The 19,572-nt window shown below is 19.8% G+C and overlaps 1 protein-coding gene across 1 annotated transcript; it reads left to right on the top strand.

Annotated features, from left to right (window-relative positions):
- The first annotated feature begins 10,249 nt into the window (after window positions 1–10,249).
- LOC128955318 (phosphatidylinositol 3-kinase 3-like) lies at window positions 10,250–19,314 on the top strand. Its single transcript, XM_054300980.1, has 5 exons — window positions 10,250–10,274; window positions 10,548–10,621; window positions 16,926–17,121; window positions 17,290–17,330; window positions 17,440–19,314. Exons 3-5 carry the CDS (start codon window positions 16,938–16,940, stop codon window positions 19,282–19,284), a joined length of 2,070 nt encoding a protein of 689 aa, XP_054156955.1. The 5' UTR covers window positions 10,250–10,274; window positions 10,548–10,621; window positions 16,926–16,937; the 3' UTR covers window positions 19,285–19,314.
- The last annotated feature ends 258 nt before the right edge of the window (window positions 19,315–19,572 follow it).

Raw genomic sequence — 19,572 nt, 5'->3', positions numbered from 1 at the left:
ATTTTAAGTTTATTGATGAAATTAATAATTTTTAATTTAAATAATATTTACTTATTTTATATATTTATTAAAATTATTATTATATTATTAAAATAACACTTTAATATTTAGGTTTATTTTATATATTTATTATTTTATTATTAAATATTACTTTTAAACATACGTTAGTTTTTATTTCTTTATGTAGATTTTAATTTAAAAATTATGGATGTATAATAGATTAATGTTTTTTATAAAAGTAAAAGTAATCTATTATTTTTACATTGCTAAAATAAATATATATGGTTAACTCTAGATATATAAGAAAATTGTTCATTATTTATAACTATTTATATTAACGGGTTATTAACGCGATTAATAAAAATAATAATTAAAAATTTATTTATTATACAAATAGCGTTTTAAAATACTTTAGAAAGTTTGGATAAATTACTTTCTTTAATTGTATGACTAATTTTTCTTATATTTATTTACAGACAACTATCAATTGGCAGTAATAATGCTATTGATTATTATTTTTTTGTAATATATTAAGCAATTAGTTTATAGCATTTTTTGAATTGCATTATACGCTTCAGTTGGCCAGTGAATTGTCTTTTATAATGGTATCATTTGAGTTCATATTAATAACCATAAAATAATCATCAAATGGTAACTGTGCCGATGGACAGGTATCATCAATATTGGAAATGTATGCAATCGATGGCACTATGTTTTGGTATAAATTCATACAATTTATAGTCATTTGTGTGGTATTAATAGCGATTACAATTATTTTGAGAATTATTTTTTGAAAAATTAATTAATTTTAAATTGATGTTAATTTTTGTGATGTTATTACCGGTTATATTACTCTATTTATTACACTAATATACAATTTTATTTAAAAAATTTATGTTTTTAAAGAATTGTGTTTTATAAACTTCATTATTTTTAATGTTATAACTTTTTATGATTAAATAATATATTAATTTATATTAAAAACGTTTTTAAAATAAATTGTAGTGTCTAATTATTAATTTAATTATTAAATTATTTTTTATTTGATTTAATTTAAGAAGTACATTGTTTTATATTTATGTAAAATAATAAATAATAGTAATAAAAGTAATAAACATACAAATAAGCATTTTATTTACTTTAAATCATTTTTAGTATAAAAATTCTAAGTTTAAAATTATTTATTTTTCTCTTATTGTATTTTATTTAATATATTTAAATAATAATCAGAGTAGCAAATTGATAAATTATTTAATTGTATTTCTTATATATATTCATAAAAATTACTCTATTATCAATTTAGTTAGTATTTTGAAAGTTTTTTTATTTAAGATAAATAAATAAATATTATAATAAAAATTAAATGTATTTTTAAAGATAACAAAAAATAAGCGATTTATATTGAAATTTTAATATATTTATAGATTTTGTAATTTTATTTCTATCACAGTAGGCGTCAAATAAATGTATTTCAATTTTATTAAATGATATATGAATAGTAAAAAAAATTATTGAAATATATGTAAATACATAATATAAATATACTTAACATTTATATATCATCTATTGATACAAAATATATACAATAAAATCAAAATGTTTATGATATCTATATATCAATTCATTTAATAACAAAAATAACATACAGTTAATAGATTATTAATCATGTATTTTATTTAAATCATGTTTATTATTATTATTTATAATGTATATAAAAAAATTAATGATTTAAATATTAAAATTACTTTGAATACAAAAAAACTGAACAATATATTGAAAATAATTTATAGTATATTTCAACTAAATATATAGCAATTTCTCACAAATGATGTGATTATATGTAAAGCAATTAGAGTTTTCGTGAAAAAATATTTTATACAATTGGCTGAATATTTAAAATAATATATAATATTATGTTATTGTTGTTGTTATTATTATTATTATAATATTAAAGTCCATACATTGTGTAACACAATTTGTGTCATAATAAATGGCCAATTATTTGCTTATGATATTAATCTTTAAGTTGAATAAATTATTTTATTATTATTATTATTATAATAAATATATTGAAAGTCTAAATCTTGATATAATATAAAGATCTTTTATTGTCTGGCATATGTCTACATATAAAATACGTTTATATTATTATTATTATTATTATTGTTATCGTAAAGTTAAGGTTTTTTTCAAATATAATTATTATGTAATCTTTTTGTGTGTGCAAATATATGAGTAGAAAAAAACAAAATAAAAATCTAAGTAAATGATGAATAAAAAATTATAAATTAAAATTGTCTAATCAAATGTTGCTTTTAGTAATAAAATTTTTTTTTTCTCTAAAAAACAAAAAAAAACGTCTGACAATAAAAATAATAAAAACATTGATGTAAAATATTAAAAATTAAATATATTCTACAATAAAATAAAATTTGAATACTATTTATTGCTACACTCCTTATGGTTTGTGTCATATTAATAGCATTTTTTTACATAAAAATCTAAAGTGAAAAATACTGGAAAAATTTATTTGCAGAATAATTGTTTGAAAATTTAAATTTAAGAGCCAATCCTATGTTTTTTATTTTGTTTTTTTATTTCTTATTATAATTTTTTTTCATATACTATAGTTTTTCTATGAATCTCTCTTTTTTCTCTCTTTCTATAATAATAATATAATGCTAAATAAAATAAAGTTATTATACAACCTTTATAGTGTTTTATTAATACTATAACATAAGTAACATTATGGTCTAATATAGGAGTGTCCCATTTAAGAAACCAACATATAATTACCAATTAACATTATTTTGATTTAGAGATTTGCAAATAATATATTCATCAAAACATATATCAATAAATAGTAATAAAGTGTGAATTTTATATACACTTATATACTTTTATATACAGATATTACAATTTTAGTATATATGAATGTATACAAAATAAAAATTATTACTTTTAAATAATAACATTTTGATTTTTAATGTAGATTTTAATGTAAAAATTATACATTAGTGTAGTGTTTTAAAGTAAAAGTAATCTATTTTTGAAAATAATATTAAAATAAATATATATATCTTATAAATAAATAAATATATTATAATATACAGTATTTACACTAAAAATATTATATATATATATAAATTTAATCAACTTTCTATACAATAAAATAAAGATTACAAGAAATGTTATAAAAATTGAAATCACAATAAAAAGAAGGATATATTTTTTAATTTAAAATTTATTTCAATACAAACAAAAAAATTTATGGGAAATGAATTGTTTATTAACATTAAAAAATGGTAAAAACTAGTTAACACATTGTAAATATATAATAATTGTTACATATGTATTATTTACAATATACTTAGTATTAATCATTATATTAATAATAATAATATTTACTACCGTATTCAAATAAGGATAAAACTTTTATTATATATATATATATTTGTCAATGTAAATTATTTATGTTTTTTAAAAAATAAAATTTTAATACAATTGTTAATAATTAAATAAAAAATATTTCTACAAATAAAGTATATTGTAAATTTTATTATTAAAAATGATTGTATTTACTGTACTGTATTAATTAAATAATATAATAGATATCAAATTTATTTTATATTATATTATTGTATTATTTGAAAGTAAAATTTTTTAATAAATTTTCACTTTTCTAGTTAATAAGTGAGAGAAAAAAATTTATGATATTAATCAATAATATTAATTTTTATAATAAAATCTAATAATATTATTTTCTCACAGTTTGCCTAATGAGTAATTTTATTCAAGAAATTAGTTACTTATTATCACACATTTATCTAATGAGTAAACAAAAAAAAACAAAAAAAAAATCAGTTAAGTGTTAATTAAAAAACTATTATTTAGTAACAGAGTTGGGTTTTTATAGATATAAAATGTTATCTTTTCATTTCATGCGGGAATAAAATAACAACAAAAACCATACAATTGTTTGGTGAGATTTTCACAAATAATTTTTTAACCATAAAATGCAAATCACGACTTTCTATTAGTCCCTTAAATAGGGTATTAATCTATTAATTTTCTATTTAAGAAAAAGTATTTTATAATTAATTTTCACTCATTTATTTAACTCTTAAATCTTATATATTTTCAAGATATCAATATATATATAGTTTAAAAAAAAACATTTGCTAAAACATAAATAAAACTGAAATTTAATTATATTTTAGTGGGTTTTCATAGAGATTTATAGTTAGAATGAATATACAGTATATATACAGTATATATACGGTAATAATAGTATTATAGAAATAGTTATCTAAAGATTTGTTTTTGTTTTTTTAACAAAATAAATTTAATCTGATTTTAATGATTCATTCAATTATACGATTAAATGAATGTGAAATAAACTAATAATAAAAACAATTATTTTGTTATTTTTTCAGACTATATTTAGTATCAAATAGTATATTATGTTTAATTTAGTAATATTTTTAACTATATTATAAAATACAATAATAATATTTTTTTTGCAAGACTACATATATCACTGCAAAATAAATTATACTGGTATTTAATAAAATAAAATAATTTTTATTATAACAAAAAATAATTGTTTATAAATATAAATAACGTGTTGAAATAATCATTAATCTTGATGAAATTATTCAAATTAAGTTTGCATTTAAAATAAGCTTATTAATAAAAAAAAATTATAAGTACATATATAAAAAAACAAATAAAATTTGTAAATTTATAATATAAAAAAAATTAATATACTGTATATTTAAATATAATGTGTACAATATGCATTTTACATTGTTCTCATATTAATAATAACAATAATAATAATAATAGCTGCTAACCTATAAAACAATAGTAAATTATTTTATTTATAATTTTATTAAAAATAATAAAATAAATAAAACATTTTATTTAGAATCTAAATAAATATCTGATATTATTAATGTACATAAATTATACTTTATTTATAATTAATACAAAGTTTTTAAAAATTATGATTTTGTAAAACAATAAATCTTCATAATAAATAGTTAATTGAATTTTATTATAAAATATAATAATAAATAGTATTTTATCATATTTATTTATATTGATTGTCAAATGCATGTATTTTTATAAAATATGTTATATATTATATACTATATTAAATAAAATATTATTATAAATAAAAATTAGTAATTATTTTTAACAAAAATATTTATTTATTTTAAATTCATATTATCTAAAGTATAATTAAATGTTTTATATTTTATTGCAGATTATTATTAAAATAATACAATATTCCTAATAAATAATTATAATATTAAAATTATTGATATAATATTTAAACAAATATTTTACTTAACATATATTATTTAAATATTGTTAACAATTTGTTTTTATATCATAAATATAACTATCAGCACACTTACAATAAATTATTATTACAATCACGTAATTAACTTTTTATATATAATAGTAAAACACATTATTGTTACATTTTGAATATTTATATGTTATATTTTTAGATTATTTAAATCATTAATAATTATTTTGAATAAATTTTAATTTACAATTCAATTTAAATAAATAAAGCACTTTAAAAAATATTTTGAAATAATAGTTTGCTTATTTAAAAAAAACTGTATTTATATTATAAAACATTTAAAATAATTTTAAGCTATATAATTCAAAATATTTCACATATAAAATATATCGAAAATTGTTACACAAATTATAATAGTATATAAATTATTATCAATATTATTATTTATGAAAATAATGTGTTAATTTGCTTTAAACATATTGAAATTTTTAAATTAAATATTGACAATCAAATACAGTATAATACGTGACAATAACAATATTTACCTAAATTTATAAATAAAATAAATTTTATTGGTTAAAATTAAACACAAATATAATAATAATTTTTAAATTTATTTATTTATTTGTGTGTTTGTGTCTGATTAAGTGAAATGAATGAAAAAATAATAATAAAAAAGAGAGAGAATGAGAAAGTGAGTGAATAAGTCAAAGAGTGAGTGAGTGAGTGAGTGAGTGAGTGAGTGAGTGAGTGAGTGAGTGAGTGAGTGAGTGAGAGAGAGAGAGAGAGAGAGAGAGAGCATATAATGAAAAAATACAAATCATAATAACAATAAAGTTATGGTTTTTTCTAAAACAAAATTCTTACAACAAATCACTTAATAGATTGAATTGATTATTAAAATAATGTAAAATAAAAATTCTAAGTAAATGGCAAAATAATAACTGCCTTTCATTGTATTTGACGACTGCATAGATATCATTGCCCGGGGCTAAAAACAATCTACCTGTGCCCACAATTAGTTTTATAGTAAACATACTTTTTTCTTACTTTTCTCAATTACACATAAAAAAAATCTGCAGCCAAAAAAACAAAGGTATCACTTATTTTTTTATGTATGTCTGTAACTATCAACACACACTTTGACGTATACATACATTACTGGACTATTATAAGGGATTATATAATACATGTAATTAGTAGTAAAACTCTTATATATCGTACTACTAATATCAAAGATAATCTCTCTTTTAGTGAGTAAAGTAAATGATAGGTACAATCCCTATCCTATCTATTTATATGACATGAAAAACATATACCAGTGCTCCACTTTAGGTCCACTCAATTGGCAATAATCAGTGTATACTATCAGTGGTCTCATTGTTGCCAAATGTTGTTATGTATTATAGGATTATTTGTGCGGAAAGTTAAGTCTATCTTAAAGCCCTTTAAGCTAACTGTAAATAATTTATATATAAATATATATATATATATATAAAATAATTGATGGCTCAACTCATTATGCAATTGTAACATCACTTTTACATAAATATATTATTTAATGTATAATATATTTTTTAAATTGTGGCAATAAAAATGATATTTATAGGAAATGCGGTTTTTATTATTTTTTATTATTTTTAATACTTTTAAAGATTTAATAGATGGATAAATGTGTAACAGTTTTCCACTGTCTGAGAAAAAAGTTTTGAAGGAAAAAAATATTAAATTTTTTAGTTTTTATTACTATTATTACTATTAATATTTGAGTGCAACGATCAGCAAACCTATGATAGATTGAGGCTATATTTTACTCATCACTAATAATTTTATTTTTGTAGTTTTTTTATATAAATATTGTATAATAATCTAATTAAATTAAATAATATTTCATATTATTTTTTGGTTAACCACCTAAAAATACATAATAATTTATACAATCAAAATGCTAAAAATTAAAAATAAAATGCTATCGGATTTGTCTTATTCATCAATCAATTATTTAAATAATAAATGGTAATAATAATTATAAGTACTGTATATAAATCAATAAAAATACATTTCATATGATTTTTTTAAAAAGCAAATTTTTTTTTTGTTTAAATTGATAAAAACTAATTATTGATAAATGCAAATTTTAAGTTAGTTGAACAAATTTTGAATTAATTTTGTTATTGTTTAAAAAAAATTATTTAAACAGATCTATTTGCATCAATATTTTTATTATCAATTTATAATATAGTATAATACAGTGCATTTAATATTTATAATGTATTACTAATTTTACTTGTATTTTAATATTATTATTATTACAATTTGCTTTTTTAAAGAATAAACTAATTGTAGAAATAATTTAAATAAAAATTAATATAATATTATTGGTCTAAACAGTTATTTTCAAAAGTGATTGATATTAATAATATACGTGAATATCATAAGAAAGAGAAAAAAACTGATTTCACGTTATTTTCTAAACAAAATCTAAAATACATGATATGTATTACATATATATATACAGTAAATAAACAATAGATATGTAAGCAATGAGTTGAACACACCTATCGATCATTAGCTTAAAAATGACTGTCAGTAAAGGTTTGTAATTAATTTTTTGTTTCATAACAATATCTGCAAATGTTTGCAAAATAAAGAGTCAAATAAATTATTTAAAAATAACAGTTTTATTTGCTTTATAGATATTATACATTTGATATACATTTTATTTAATTGTATATATTATATTTAAACTTCAAAAACAATTAACAAAAATAAAAATTAATTGTTAATACTGTATTATAGCAATAAATATATAATTGGGTTTTTCATTAAATGGTGAATAAAAACAAACAAAAAAAATGGTATAATGTGAATTAATTGTTTGATAAATTTATCATGACCATGCTTAAACAACAAACAAACAAAAAATAACAAACAATTATTTAAATAAAGTAACAAAAAAAAATTAAATAATCACAACAAATAAAAATAACAAAAACAAAAGAAAAACTTTTATTTTAAAATCTTTTTTTTCAAAAAAAAAATAAAATAAATTTTGCTTTAAGAAAAAATATGTTGTGAGTTACACTAATTTATTTTATGATTATTATTATTATTATTACAATTATTTCAAAAAATAAGGTAATCGAACTCATAGTTTTTTTTAATTTTAAATTGCTAATTAAAAATCCAAATTATATCGCTATTTATAAATTATTTTCTTATATATATAATTGTGTTTAACAAATGAGGAGATGAGTCAATAAGATTAAAAGAAATATCAAATGTTACTAAAATACAAAAAAAAACATGAAATTACTGGCAATTTATAACAAATATATTAAGTTTTTTTTAACTCGCTTTTAATTTTAAGTTAAAACCCCATTTATTGCCGACATTTGATGACATAAATACTGAAAATCTTATTAATAATATCACATATTGTGTAAATGTATGTTTGTCTGTATACTGTACTGTTTATCTACAGTATCATATGTGTGTACAAGCACTGGTAGATTGCATTGACACTGGACATACCTTCACGCAATAAACACAGGTATTGCATACTATATTAGGAATCGCAGATCGCTTCGGGCTATATAACTGTAAAATACTTTTATGGTTAAGTATGTGCACTGATTACAGATATATATACATTCATGGACTGGATTTTTAGTATTTAAAATGTTATTATTATTATTATTTTTACTCATCTCTTTACTCTAACAAAAGTTATTTGTTTACAAAATTATTGTTAAATTATTGTAAAACAAAAAAATCTTTCTAAAAGCTTATGAATAATGAGAGAGAGAGAGAGAGAGAGAGAGAGAGAGAGAGAGAGAGAGAGAGAGAGAGATTAATGTAGTTTTCGAGTGAAATGTTAGTTTCAAATCACGTAATCATTTAACGAAAAATAAAATAATTTCAGTTAATATATAGTTTAAAGTATTATTTTTAGCGTACTCTATGCTTATGTAATGTGTTATATACTGTACTAACAAAAATAGTCGACCAAAAAGGCTCTCTATTATCATTATATAATAAGTTATACATTGAGAGGGAATTGCAGATCATATATGCCTTTATACTCATATTATATAACCAGAAAAAAAGTTGTTTTACTACAGACCGTCACTTAAGTGAGAGCTGTGTTGGCCCTTAAAACCTAAATACAGTTCCCATATCTTCTTTGTGCTCTCTCTCTCTCTCTCTCTCTCTCTCTCTCTCTCTCTCTTTCTTTCTTTATATATGATAATAATAGGAAACACAACATAACTGGCTTTCCATAGGATATAGAGTTCGCGAAACTTCATTCATAAGTCATTTCACTTGAGTCTACATCTCTGTGTTTACTGTATGCCTGAGTGTGAGTACATATATAACAGTGTGTGTGGTTTTTGGTAGACTTATAATACAATTCCTCTCTATAAGCATCAAACGAGAGTTTACAACAAATGTTGGCTACAATTGATAGCCTGTGCCCACTGTCTCTATTTGTCTCTATAATATGATGTAAGAGTGTGTATGTGTCGGGACAGGTAGCTTTTTTTTAGTAGTATTGCTTTTCTAAATGAGTTCACTGATAGATAAAAGATGTCAAATAAAAATCATATAATAACTGCTTATAGTGTTTATTTAGTAATCAAACGTTGAATTGTATTGAAAACTTTGTGTTTATTTTGTTTTTATTTTATTTTTTTATTCAATAATAATAATAAAAAAGTTTTCAGAAAATAAACTATTTTATTGAAATGAATTTAAACAGTTTGTTTAATAAAAAGTGTTTTTAATTTATTTAATAATAAAAAGTGATTGCCAAAAAAAAGTTATTATTATTTCTAATATAATAATAATATTTTATAATAATAATAATTTAATATTATAACAAAATTAGTAATATTTGTTACAATATATATATATAAAACCATGAATTTCTCAATAAAAATCATTAATTTAGGTGAGACTTTTGACGACTCCTTAATAATTTTATTTATAAAAATTTATTTCCCTGTTGCTTTAAACTATTAATGTGAAACTATATTAAATATATTGTTGTTGTATTAAATTTATATAGTTTTGATAATTTGATTTTTATTGTTCAATGCATTACCACTTTATACAATAGAAATTTTGTTTATTTTTTAAATTTTATATTAAATACAATGTATATTTTTATAATTTTTGTTTTTCATATATATGTATCTTTAATATTTCTATTGTGAACCCCTAGTGTTATCACTATTACTGATATATGTGTCCGCTATTAAATCACAACCATCACAACAATACCGGTCCAATCGTGGGGTAAGTCATTAATAACAATATTATTAACGGTTTTATTATTATATATTTTTTTATAACTTTTTTATATTGATGAATACTTATATTTTTATCTATCAATGATTTAAATAAAAACATAAAATGTTTGTTGTTTATTACAACTAATATCAATTTTAGATCAAATTTAGGTGAAATATCTTAATTGTTGTCATATCTAAAGTTTTTGTTGTTATATTTCAAATATACAGTATTATAAACATTGTATTTATATATATATATATATATGACAAAAATAATATTGTATATAACGTTATTAAAATAACTTCATGTATTACTCCAAATTTAAAATATAAAATAATTAAAAATCTTATTATATTCAAAATTCAAAATAAATAAATTTTTACTTTAAAAATAGTACTTAACTATATAGCATAATAAAAATGAATTATTATTGTATTAAAAAATATTTTTATTCATAAAAGTATATATAGTATATTCAGTACAATATAATAATATTATTAAAAACACATGTTTTATATTTTTTATTCGCTTAACTATATTATAATGAGATTTCTCAAAATAAATTAATATAATATTGCATTATATGTTAATACTTGCGGTCAACTGTTGTTTTCAGTACTTATTTATATTAGATTTTAAAAATATGTTTTAATTTTTTTTTACTTTATGAAAAATTATTTTAATAAATAAAAAATTTACTTTTTATGGTTTCTCCTTAAATTCATATTACATGAACTTATAAAATAACTAACACAGACATACACTAAATAACAAAAAAAATAAAAATCAAAACAATTTTTGCATAAATTTATTGTTATCTTTTTAAATGTATAAATAGCACTAATTATGTTATATTTTATACAAAATAATTTTAATATAAAAATTATTATTATATAAGACTATTATTTTAATTAGTAATATATTGGTAAATTTTTTAAAAAAATGTAAAAATATTATATTAGTAATTAATACATGTTTTTAAAAACTTAATCATATCATTAACTAATACATTAATTTAATGAGATATTAAATGTTCAAACAAACAAAAAATGAATTTTAAAATACTAAACAAAACAGCTGTACTTTTAGATGTTTTTATTGCTTATATATATATTTTTTATTATTATGTCGATTGAAATTGATGTCACTTCAGACATACATAAAGTTAGTAAAATAAAATTTATTTTTAAACATACAATAAATCAAATTATATAAAAAACTAATTGACCAAATAAGGTGATAAAAAGCAGATTAATAAATTAATTTATTGACCAATAGATTGATAAATTATATTTTTTTTGTGTATTAATATCTGATAAGTATAAAAATAAATAAATAAATTCATATGTATTTAGTATTACTGGTTTATACATGTTTAATAATCTAATGCAATATTTGAATGCAATTGATACTCAAATTTGTTAAACAAAGTGATGATAAAATTATTTTTTTTTCAAAATTTTATCTGTCAGTCAAATCAATGAATTTGATCAAATTAATTTCAAAATACATTATAAATAAAAAGTTAGGAAAATGTGTTGATTGAATACTATAACTTTAATAAAATTCAGTGTATAATACAAGTATAAATATATAACTTAAACGATATCTTATATATGTTTTATTGTATATAATATTTTATATATGTAGGCATCGATAAGTTTTATGATATCTATATTATCGACAAGTAATGTATATAACTTTTAGTAATATATAAAACAATTCAATATATAATAGATATAGTAACCCAAAAATAACTTTAATGTATTACGTACTGTATTTAACATAATATATAAAATAATTTAAATTTTATAATACTTTGATTGAGAAAAGATATGTAAAAGTTTTGATATTTCGTAAAGATTTTGTGTTAAATATACCTTTTTTTACTTTTTTACTTTTTTATACTGGTTTTATCACAAAAAAACTATTTTGTTAGTTTTATTGCATTTAATATACAGTTTATTATATTTACAATTGATTGCTTTAAAATACAATTAATTTTGTATTTATTTAAATGTATAAACAATATAACTAAAAATATCAAATCTAATTGATCACACTAATAAAGTCATAAAATAATTGATTATTTAATTATTTATTTATTTAACTATTTGTTGATATTACACTTAATATGATATAAATCAACATATAATTATAAAGGTAACGCTTAGATAAACAAAATATTAATTAAAAAAAATTGAAACTAACAATTAGGGGCATTAGATAAATATATTATAATAGTTTTATCATTAAGATTTAATCGATAAATTAATTTGATTTTATAATTTAATTAAAACATTATGATATACTCATTTATTTATGTCGATTATATAAACATGTGGCTTAGTTTAAATATACTGTTACAAACAAATTAAAATTAAAAATAATAAATAAAATTTATTTTTTGTTATAATTTTATTTTCAAAATAGTATTTCAATGACAATTTATTATTTAATAATATATGATTTACTACTTATTGATAAAATATTTCAAACTTATTAATATAATTATAGAGTATTAAGATAACATTTAATAACAAATTTTGAAATAAATCTTTATTTTAAATTTTTTTACTGTTTAATGTCTTTGAACTGATTTAATGACATTAAACAATAATAAAAATAAAATGATTTATTTTACTATAAATTATTATAATGTATTACAATGTATAAATATTAATATATGTATTTATAATATTTTATTCATGTATTTAATATTTTATATCATTTATTTAATAAAAAAAATCATGGCAATGTTTTAAATATAACTTTATATTTTTACATTTAACGTGACAATCAAATCATATATTACCCAATTAGTTAGTTTACTATAATCGGGTTAATGTTATTTTTTATTTTTATAAAAAAATATAATATTTTTTTGAATTAAACATAAAAATATAACATTTTTAACATAGTTTTAAACAATACAAAATTTGTTATATATTCATTGATTTTTTCTCATTTTAAAAACATACTGTACTGTATATATTATATAAAAAACTATTAATTTTGTTATCATTTTATTAATGAATATAAATACATTATCCAGTGTGTACTGTATTAATACTACTACTTTTATTTAATTGTCATTTAAATGTTATGTGTATTACATTCATAAAAAATAATGAGTTTTGACTCAATAATATATTTTTAGTGCTTTTGTTAAGCAACAAAAAAAATTATTTTAATGATAAAAATATATACAATTTTATTATTAATGAAATACTTGCAAGTTATGGTGTAATATATACAAATACATATCCACACACACACACACACACACACACACACACACACACACACACACACACACACACACACACACACACACACACACACACACACACACACACACACACATACATACATACATTTATTAAGATGAAGACAAATTTTGAATGAAAAATATTTTTTTTATATAATAAATAATAATTGATGAATAGTGGAAACCACACACAAACATAAACTATGTACAGTATTATAGTGTATATACAGTATATAAATCTTGTTTTTTAGCTTAGGTAGCTTTAAGAAGAAAAAAACATCAATAGATATATATACTGTATATTTAGTGTAAATATAATTTTTATTATCACAGTGTGAATGAACTAATTTCTCCCTACAGTTAGAAAGATGTCTCACAAAATTATATATATATATATATACTGTTATACACTCCATACATAACAATAGCTGATTGCATAATAGCGGGCTAACCACAGACTCATACATCCTGTTCCCCGTGTAATACATATGTAGTGTTTATTATAAGATTTTATTTTTTAAAAGAAAAATCTGTCTTTATTTTTATTTTTTAGTTTTGGTGTTAATTATGTTGTATTTTGAATTTTTCTATTTTATTTTTTTTATCGCTAATTTATTGTATTTATTATTAATGCTAAATTATCTCTAATGATATACATTAATTGTCTATTTTTATAATTAAATTTAAAACTATTAAATTGTTGATCATATTAATAATAATGATTTTAAAATAGTTTTAATTACCATTTTTATATCCGGGTGCTGAAACAATATTTATTTTATTTTAATAATATACAAAAAGTTTGCATTATTATAGTAAATAAAAAAAATAAATAATCAATTAAAACTAATGTATTCAATAATAATAGTGTGAAATGTTTTTATTTTTTATTTTTATTAATTAAATTTGACACTACTAAAAAAATAATTTTAGTATAATTTATTATTTCATTTTTATTATTGTTAATAATTGACAAATAGATAAAAACAATATAAATTATACAAACTAATTTATTATTATTAGTAGTAGTATAAAGTTATTAAATTAATTTTATGAGATAATAAAATAGTTTATTAATTGACTTATAATTAAAAATAATAAAATTTATGTTAAACTATATATATAATTAATTTCATGTTTCTATCAGATTATAGGTTTATTAGAAATACAAAGTATTATAAAGTGAAAAATAAAAGGGAAATAAAAACGAAAATATATTACTTTATTAATAGAAACAAACAATTTATTTTTGCAATATCTTGAAAGTCAATAGTCATGAAATTGTATTAAAAGATTTTTATAAAAAGTATATCGAAAACATGATATATAAAATTAAAAACTATATATTTTTCTTATTATAACAATAATTTTTATAAGCCTTAAGCTAAACATAAGAGGAGTATAACTATAATATAAATTTATTATTATTATTATTACTTTATTATTAAATAATAACAATAATCAATAAAAATATAAGCCATGATCTATACATCAATATACTATATATAAAAGTGTATATATATAAATTATATGGAGCACTAAACTATAAAATAAGTGTATATAAAAATTGTTATATTTATTAACATTATTTGATTGATATATAAAATTTGTATATTTCATATTTATAAAAGTTAGATTTGTATATTATAATATGTAATATAATGTTTATACACTAATTAATAATTATAGTTATTTAATAATATACCTGTAATTTGTATATTAAAATAAAACTAGATTCTAATTAAAAAAACAATAAAATAGTTATATAGATATCATTTTATTAGTATATTTTAGTATTAAAGTATATTTGTACATTATATGATTAAAAAAATATATTATTATAAAAGTTTATATAAAAATTCACATTATTTTGCTCAAGTTATAAACAGATATTTCAAATAATATAAAATAGTTTTTATTGTTAATATTTCATTTATTGTTTAAAAAATAATTAAATAAATATATTATAATATAGTTATATTTATTTTTTATTGAGTTTAGCAAAACTAAAAAAACTAAATAATAATTAAATAGTTTTTAAAATTTAAAGTAATTAATTATTTGTTTATATTCAATGATTGCATTTTTATTCAATTATATAAAATTTTAATATCTAAAAATTTTATTTTAAAAAATTATAAATATTATAATTTATAAACTTATATAAATAAACATTTATTTATAAAAATATTAAAAAACAAATATTATCAACAATATAAACATTTTGATTATTTTAAAACATATTGATTTTCGATAAAAAAAACAACAATTTTATACAAATAAATGTAATAAAAAATAAATGAAAATAATAGAGACAACAAATTTTATAAAAATATTTTTTCTAGAAATCTAATAAATATTTGACTTTCTATGAAAAAATCTATAATTATATTGTATTTATTGTATAAACTATAAAATATTTTTAAATTTTTATAACAACAATAATAATAATAGGAAATTGAATGCAATTTTGTGATCACTTTTTACATAAATATATTTATATATTTGTATGTTTGCTATGAATAATCAAAACCACTGAAATACAATCACAAATAAAAATCTTTTGATAAAATTGTGATTTTAATAATAAGAAAAATAATGAAATAAATAAAAAAGTTGAGTGAATAGTAAACACATCAAAATAATATGATTGTAAAAGTGTATATAAAATAAAAAAAAGACAATATTTTTTTGTTCATAAAAACATATAAACTTTAAATATATGTAATATACAGTATGTTATTAAACACATGCATAGAAATTTAAGTGTTTATAAATAGCTTTTACAATAATACTGTATAACTTATAACATACTGTAATATTTGATATTAAATTATTATAAAACAAAAATTAATATTGTAAAAAGTATTTTTTTTTAATTTTAGATAAAATAAAATGTTAAAAATTTTTGAATTTCTTCAATACATAATATTACATATTTAAATATTGAAAAAAGTTTATTATAAGCTCATTGAGTTTATTATAAATTTTAGACTCAAAACATTTATTTTTTCAAACAATTTTGAATTTTATTAGTCAAACTTTCCGATGGATGATATCGTGGCAGCGATAGCCACGGCTGCCATCAACGGTGCCATACCATTCAATAAGCTGCATATGGGGCCCAACCCTAATCGTAAGGGCGACGCACCGCTTAGGATACCTATACTGTTAATCCGGGCTAAGGATCTTAAAGGCGGCAAAATTAAGTTTGAAAAGAAAGGATGGATAAGTAAATACTTTAATAATTTTATAAATTTTAAAAAAATATTATTATTTGCATATCTTTTGTATTTAAAACTATTTATGAATGAATTAACTATTTTTTTTGTATTTAAAACAAACAAACAAAAACATTATGTTATTATGAATACATTAATTGTAATATTGTTTTCATAAGATGGACGCGCGTTTCGCTTTGATAGGGATTCACATAAAAAAGTAATTAATTAATTATTTGTTTGTTTTTTTTTTTGATAAATTAGTAAACGCTATGTAAATGTAGTAAATAATATAAAATAAAATTTTAAAAAATAACAATAATTTTTAGGACTATTCACCCAAACCTATGTATCCAACCCATGGACTCAAAGTAATACCGGCACCAAAGCTGGACTTTGGTGGCTATAATAAAAAACATAATAACTTTAATAAGAAATCTATTAGACCAATACAGTATTTTAATAATAAGGACAGGGATGTAAACAACTGGAATAATAATAATAATAATGGTGAGGATAGGTTTCATCAACTTATTAATAACGAAAGAAATACTAGAAATCAACTCAACAATTATAATACAAATAATAATCGATTCAATGATGAAAACTTTAACAATAATAATAATAATAATAATGGAAATTTAGATAGACTACCGGTTCCTCAGCCAATAATAGGCGGTACAGTGGACAAGGATTATGATTATAATAGTGAATCATTGCCGACACCACAACCATTAAAGCAAACGATAAAAGTGCCAACAATTGTCAAACATGTCTATAATGCTAACACACAGGTAGATGAATCGTCGGCGTCGTCATCGCCATCATCGTCGGGTGCATCAAAAATACCGGCCCGTTATCTAAAAGATATGTCTGATCCACAATCGCATAGCGCTATTCAATCACCACCACTTGAAACATATAATAGCAATAATAATGATAATAATAACGATAATAATAATAATGACAATAACTTTAACAACAACTTTAACAATAATTTTAACTATAATAAAAACACTAATGAGGAAACTTATGAAACTACCAGTGCTAAGCCATTGCCATTCAAATGGACCGACTTTAGCAATACTGAGGCAAAGAGTACAGTGCCGTCACCACCAATCAGTCACTTTTTCCCGCCGCTAAAAGACCAACAATCGGTTTCCTATAACACAGAACCGGTGGTCAATCATAAATCGGTATATTTGGGTGACGTTATCCACAAGTCTAATGGCGAAGTGGAAGAACAGGACGCAAATCTCGACAATAATGACCCGTTGGCCGGTTATGCAAAAGACCCGTACGATAAACAACTGATCAATACTTTGAAAAACTTGATGGCAACGAGTAAGGAAAGACATCCGATTAATATCGGAGGACTTACTGGCGCTAAGGATACCGGAGCAAAGGCTACCAACTCTAAGACGCCGACAAATCAGTATTTCCAGACATCATCCGGTAATTCGGGAGATAATGCATTCACTAAAAAGACTGTACCCGGTTTCAGCACAACATACAAGTCCTCCTCGTCATCATCATTGGCCACTTCACCGACATCATCAAACCAACTGTTTTTGTCACAAACTGCACCACAATATACATACTCACAATCATCAGAACCTATATCTCATTCATCCTCTTCCTCCTCGTCCTCCTCACGACTACCAGAGTCTTTGTTTAATCCAATCACTTTCAACAATCAGCCCCTAACAGCTCAGACCTTGAATACGGCTCAGAGCGCTGTCAACGATAAATATCTGTCCACTCGTGGATTCTCGAAAATTGAACCATTGATCAGTGGACAGTTACCGTTGTTCGCCAAAGTTAGCCAATCAAATAAACCGGTAGCAATTGATTTTGATTATAATACCGGTGCCCAACCACTGGCAACCAAATCATTTTTTGCCGATAGCGATGCGGCCGATGAGTATTTGTCGGCTCCGTTATCAGCCGCCGGACCAACATTTATACCGTTGTCATCCGGTTTATCCCAGTCATCACCGCAGAGCTCTAACATTGCAGGCACTGGTAGTATTGTCAGACCACTGGCCTCTCAACCAATGAAAACCTATATACTGACCAACAATTATCAACAATCAGCTAAAGTACAGAACACTGATGTGGACGACCTGCAGATGGCTGCCGATGAATATGCCGTTTCCAACATTAGACCATAAGGTTAGGCCATAAATTGAATAAAAATATTTTTTGTGTCCCAAAACTAAATGTATTTTTTCACAACAATTCAAAGTCAAACAGAAAATATTTGAGAAAATGCTTTTAAAGTGATTGTCATAAAAATACTGATAATAATAATAATTATTATTATTTTATATATTATTATTATTTTAATATAATCATCCATTTTTCTGTCACTTTTTTCTATTTAGTCTATTTTTTAATTGTTTTATTATTATTATTATTATTTTATTATTATTTTATTATTATTATTATAATTATTATTT

Source organism: Oppia nitens, unplaced genomic scaffold (genome assembly GCF_028296485.1).
Source record: "Oppia nitens isolate AA-2021 unplaced genomic scaffold, nextdenovo-longstitch-racon4-pilon3 scaffold2_pilon_pilon_pilon, whole genome shotgun sequence".
In the NCBI taxonomy this organism is placed as follows: Eukaryota; Metazoa; Arthropoda; class Arachnida; order Sarcoptiformes; family Oppiidae; genus Oppia; species Oppia nitens.
This window is presented reverse-complemented; position numbering and strand designations above follow the sequence as displayed.

Excerpts from the sequence above, each read along its gene's own strand:
- LOC128955318 (XM_054300980.1), top strand. The coding sequence starts at position 16,938 with ATGGATGATATCGTGGCAGCGATAGCCACGGCTGCCATCAACGGTGCC. Across the intron at positions 17,122-17,289 it reads TGAAAAGAAAGGATGGATAA|ATGGACGCGCGTTTCGCTTT; the intron begins GTAAATACTTTA and ends TGTTTTCATAAG. Across the intron at positions 17,331-17,439 it reads ATAGGGATTCACATAAAAAA|GACTATTCACCCAAACCTAT; the intron begins GTAATTAATTAA and ends AATAATTTTTAG.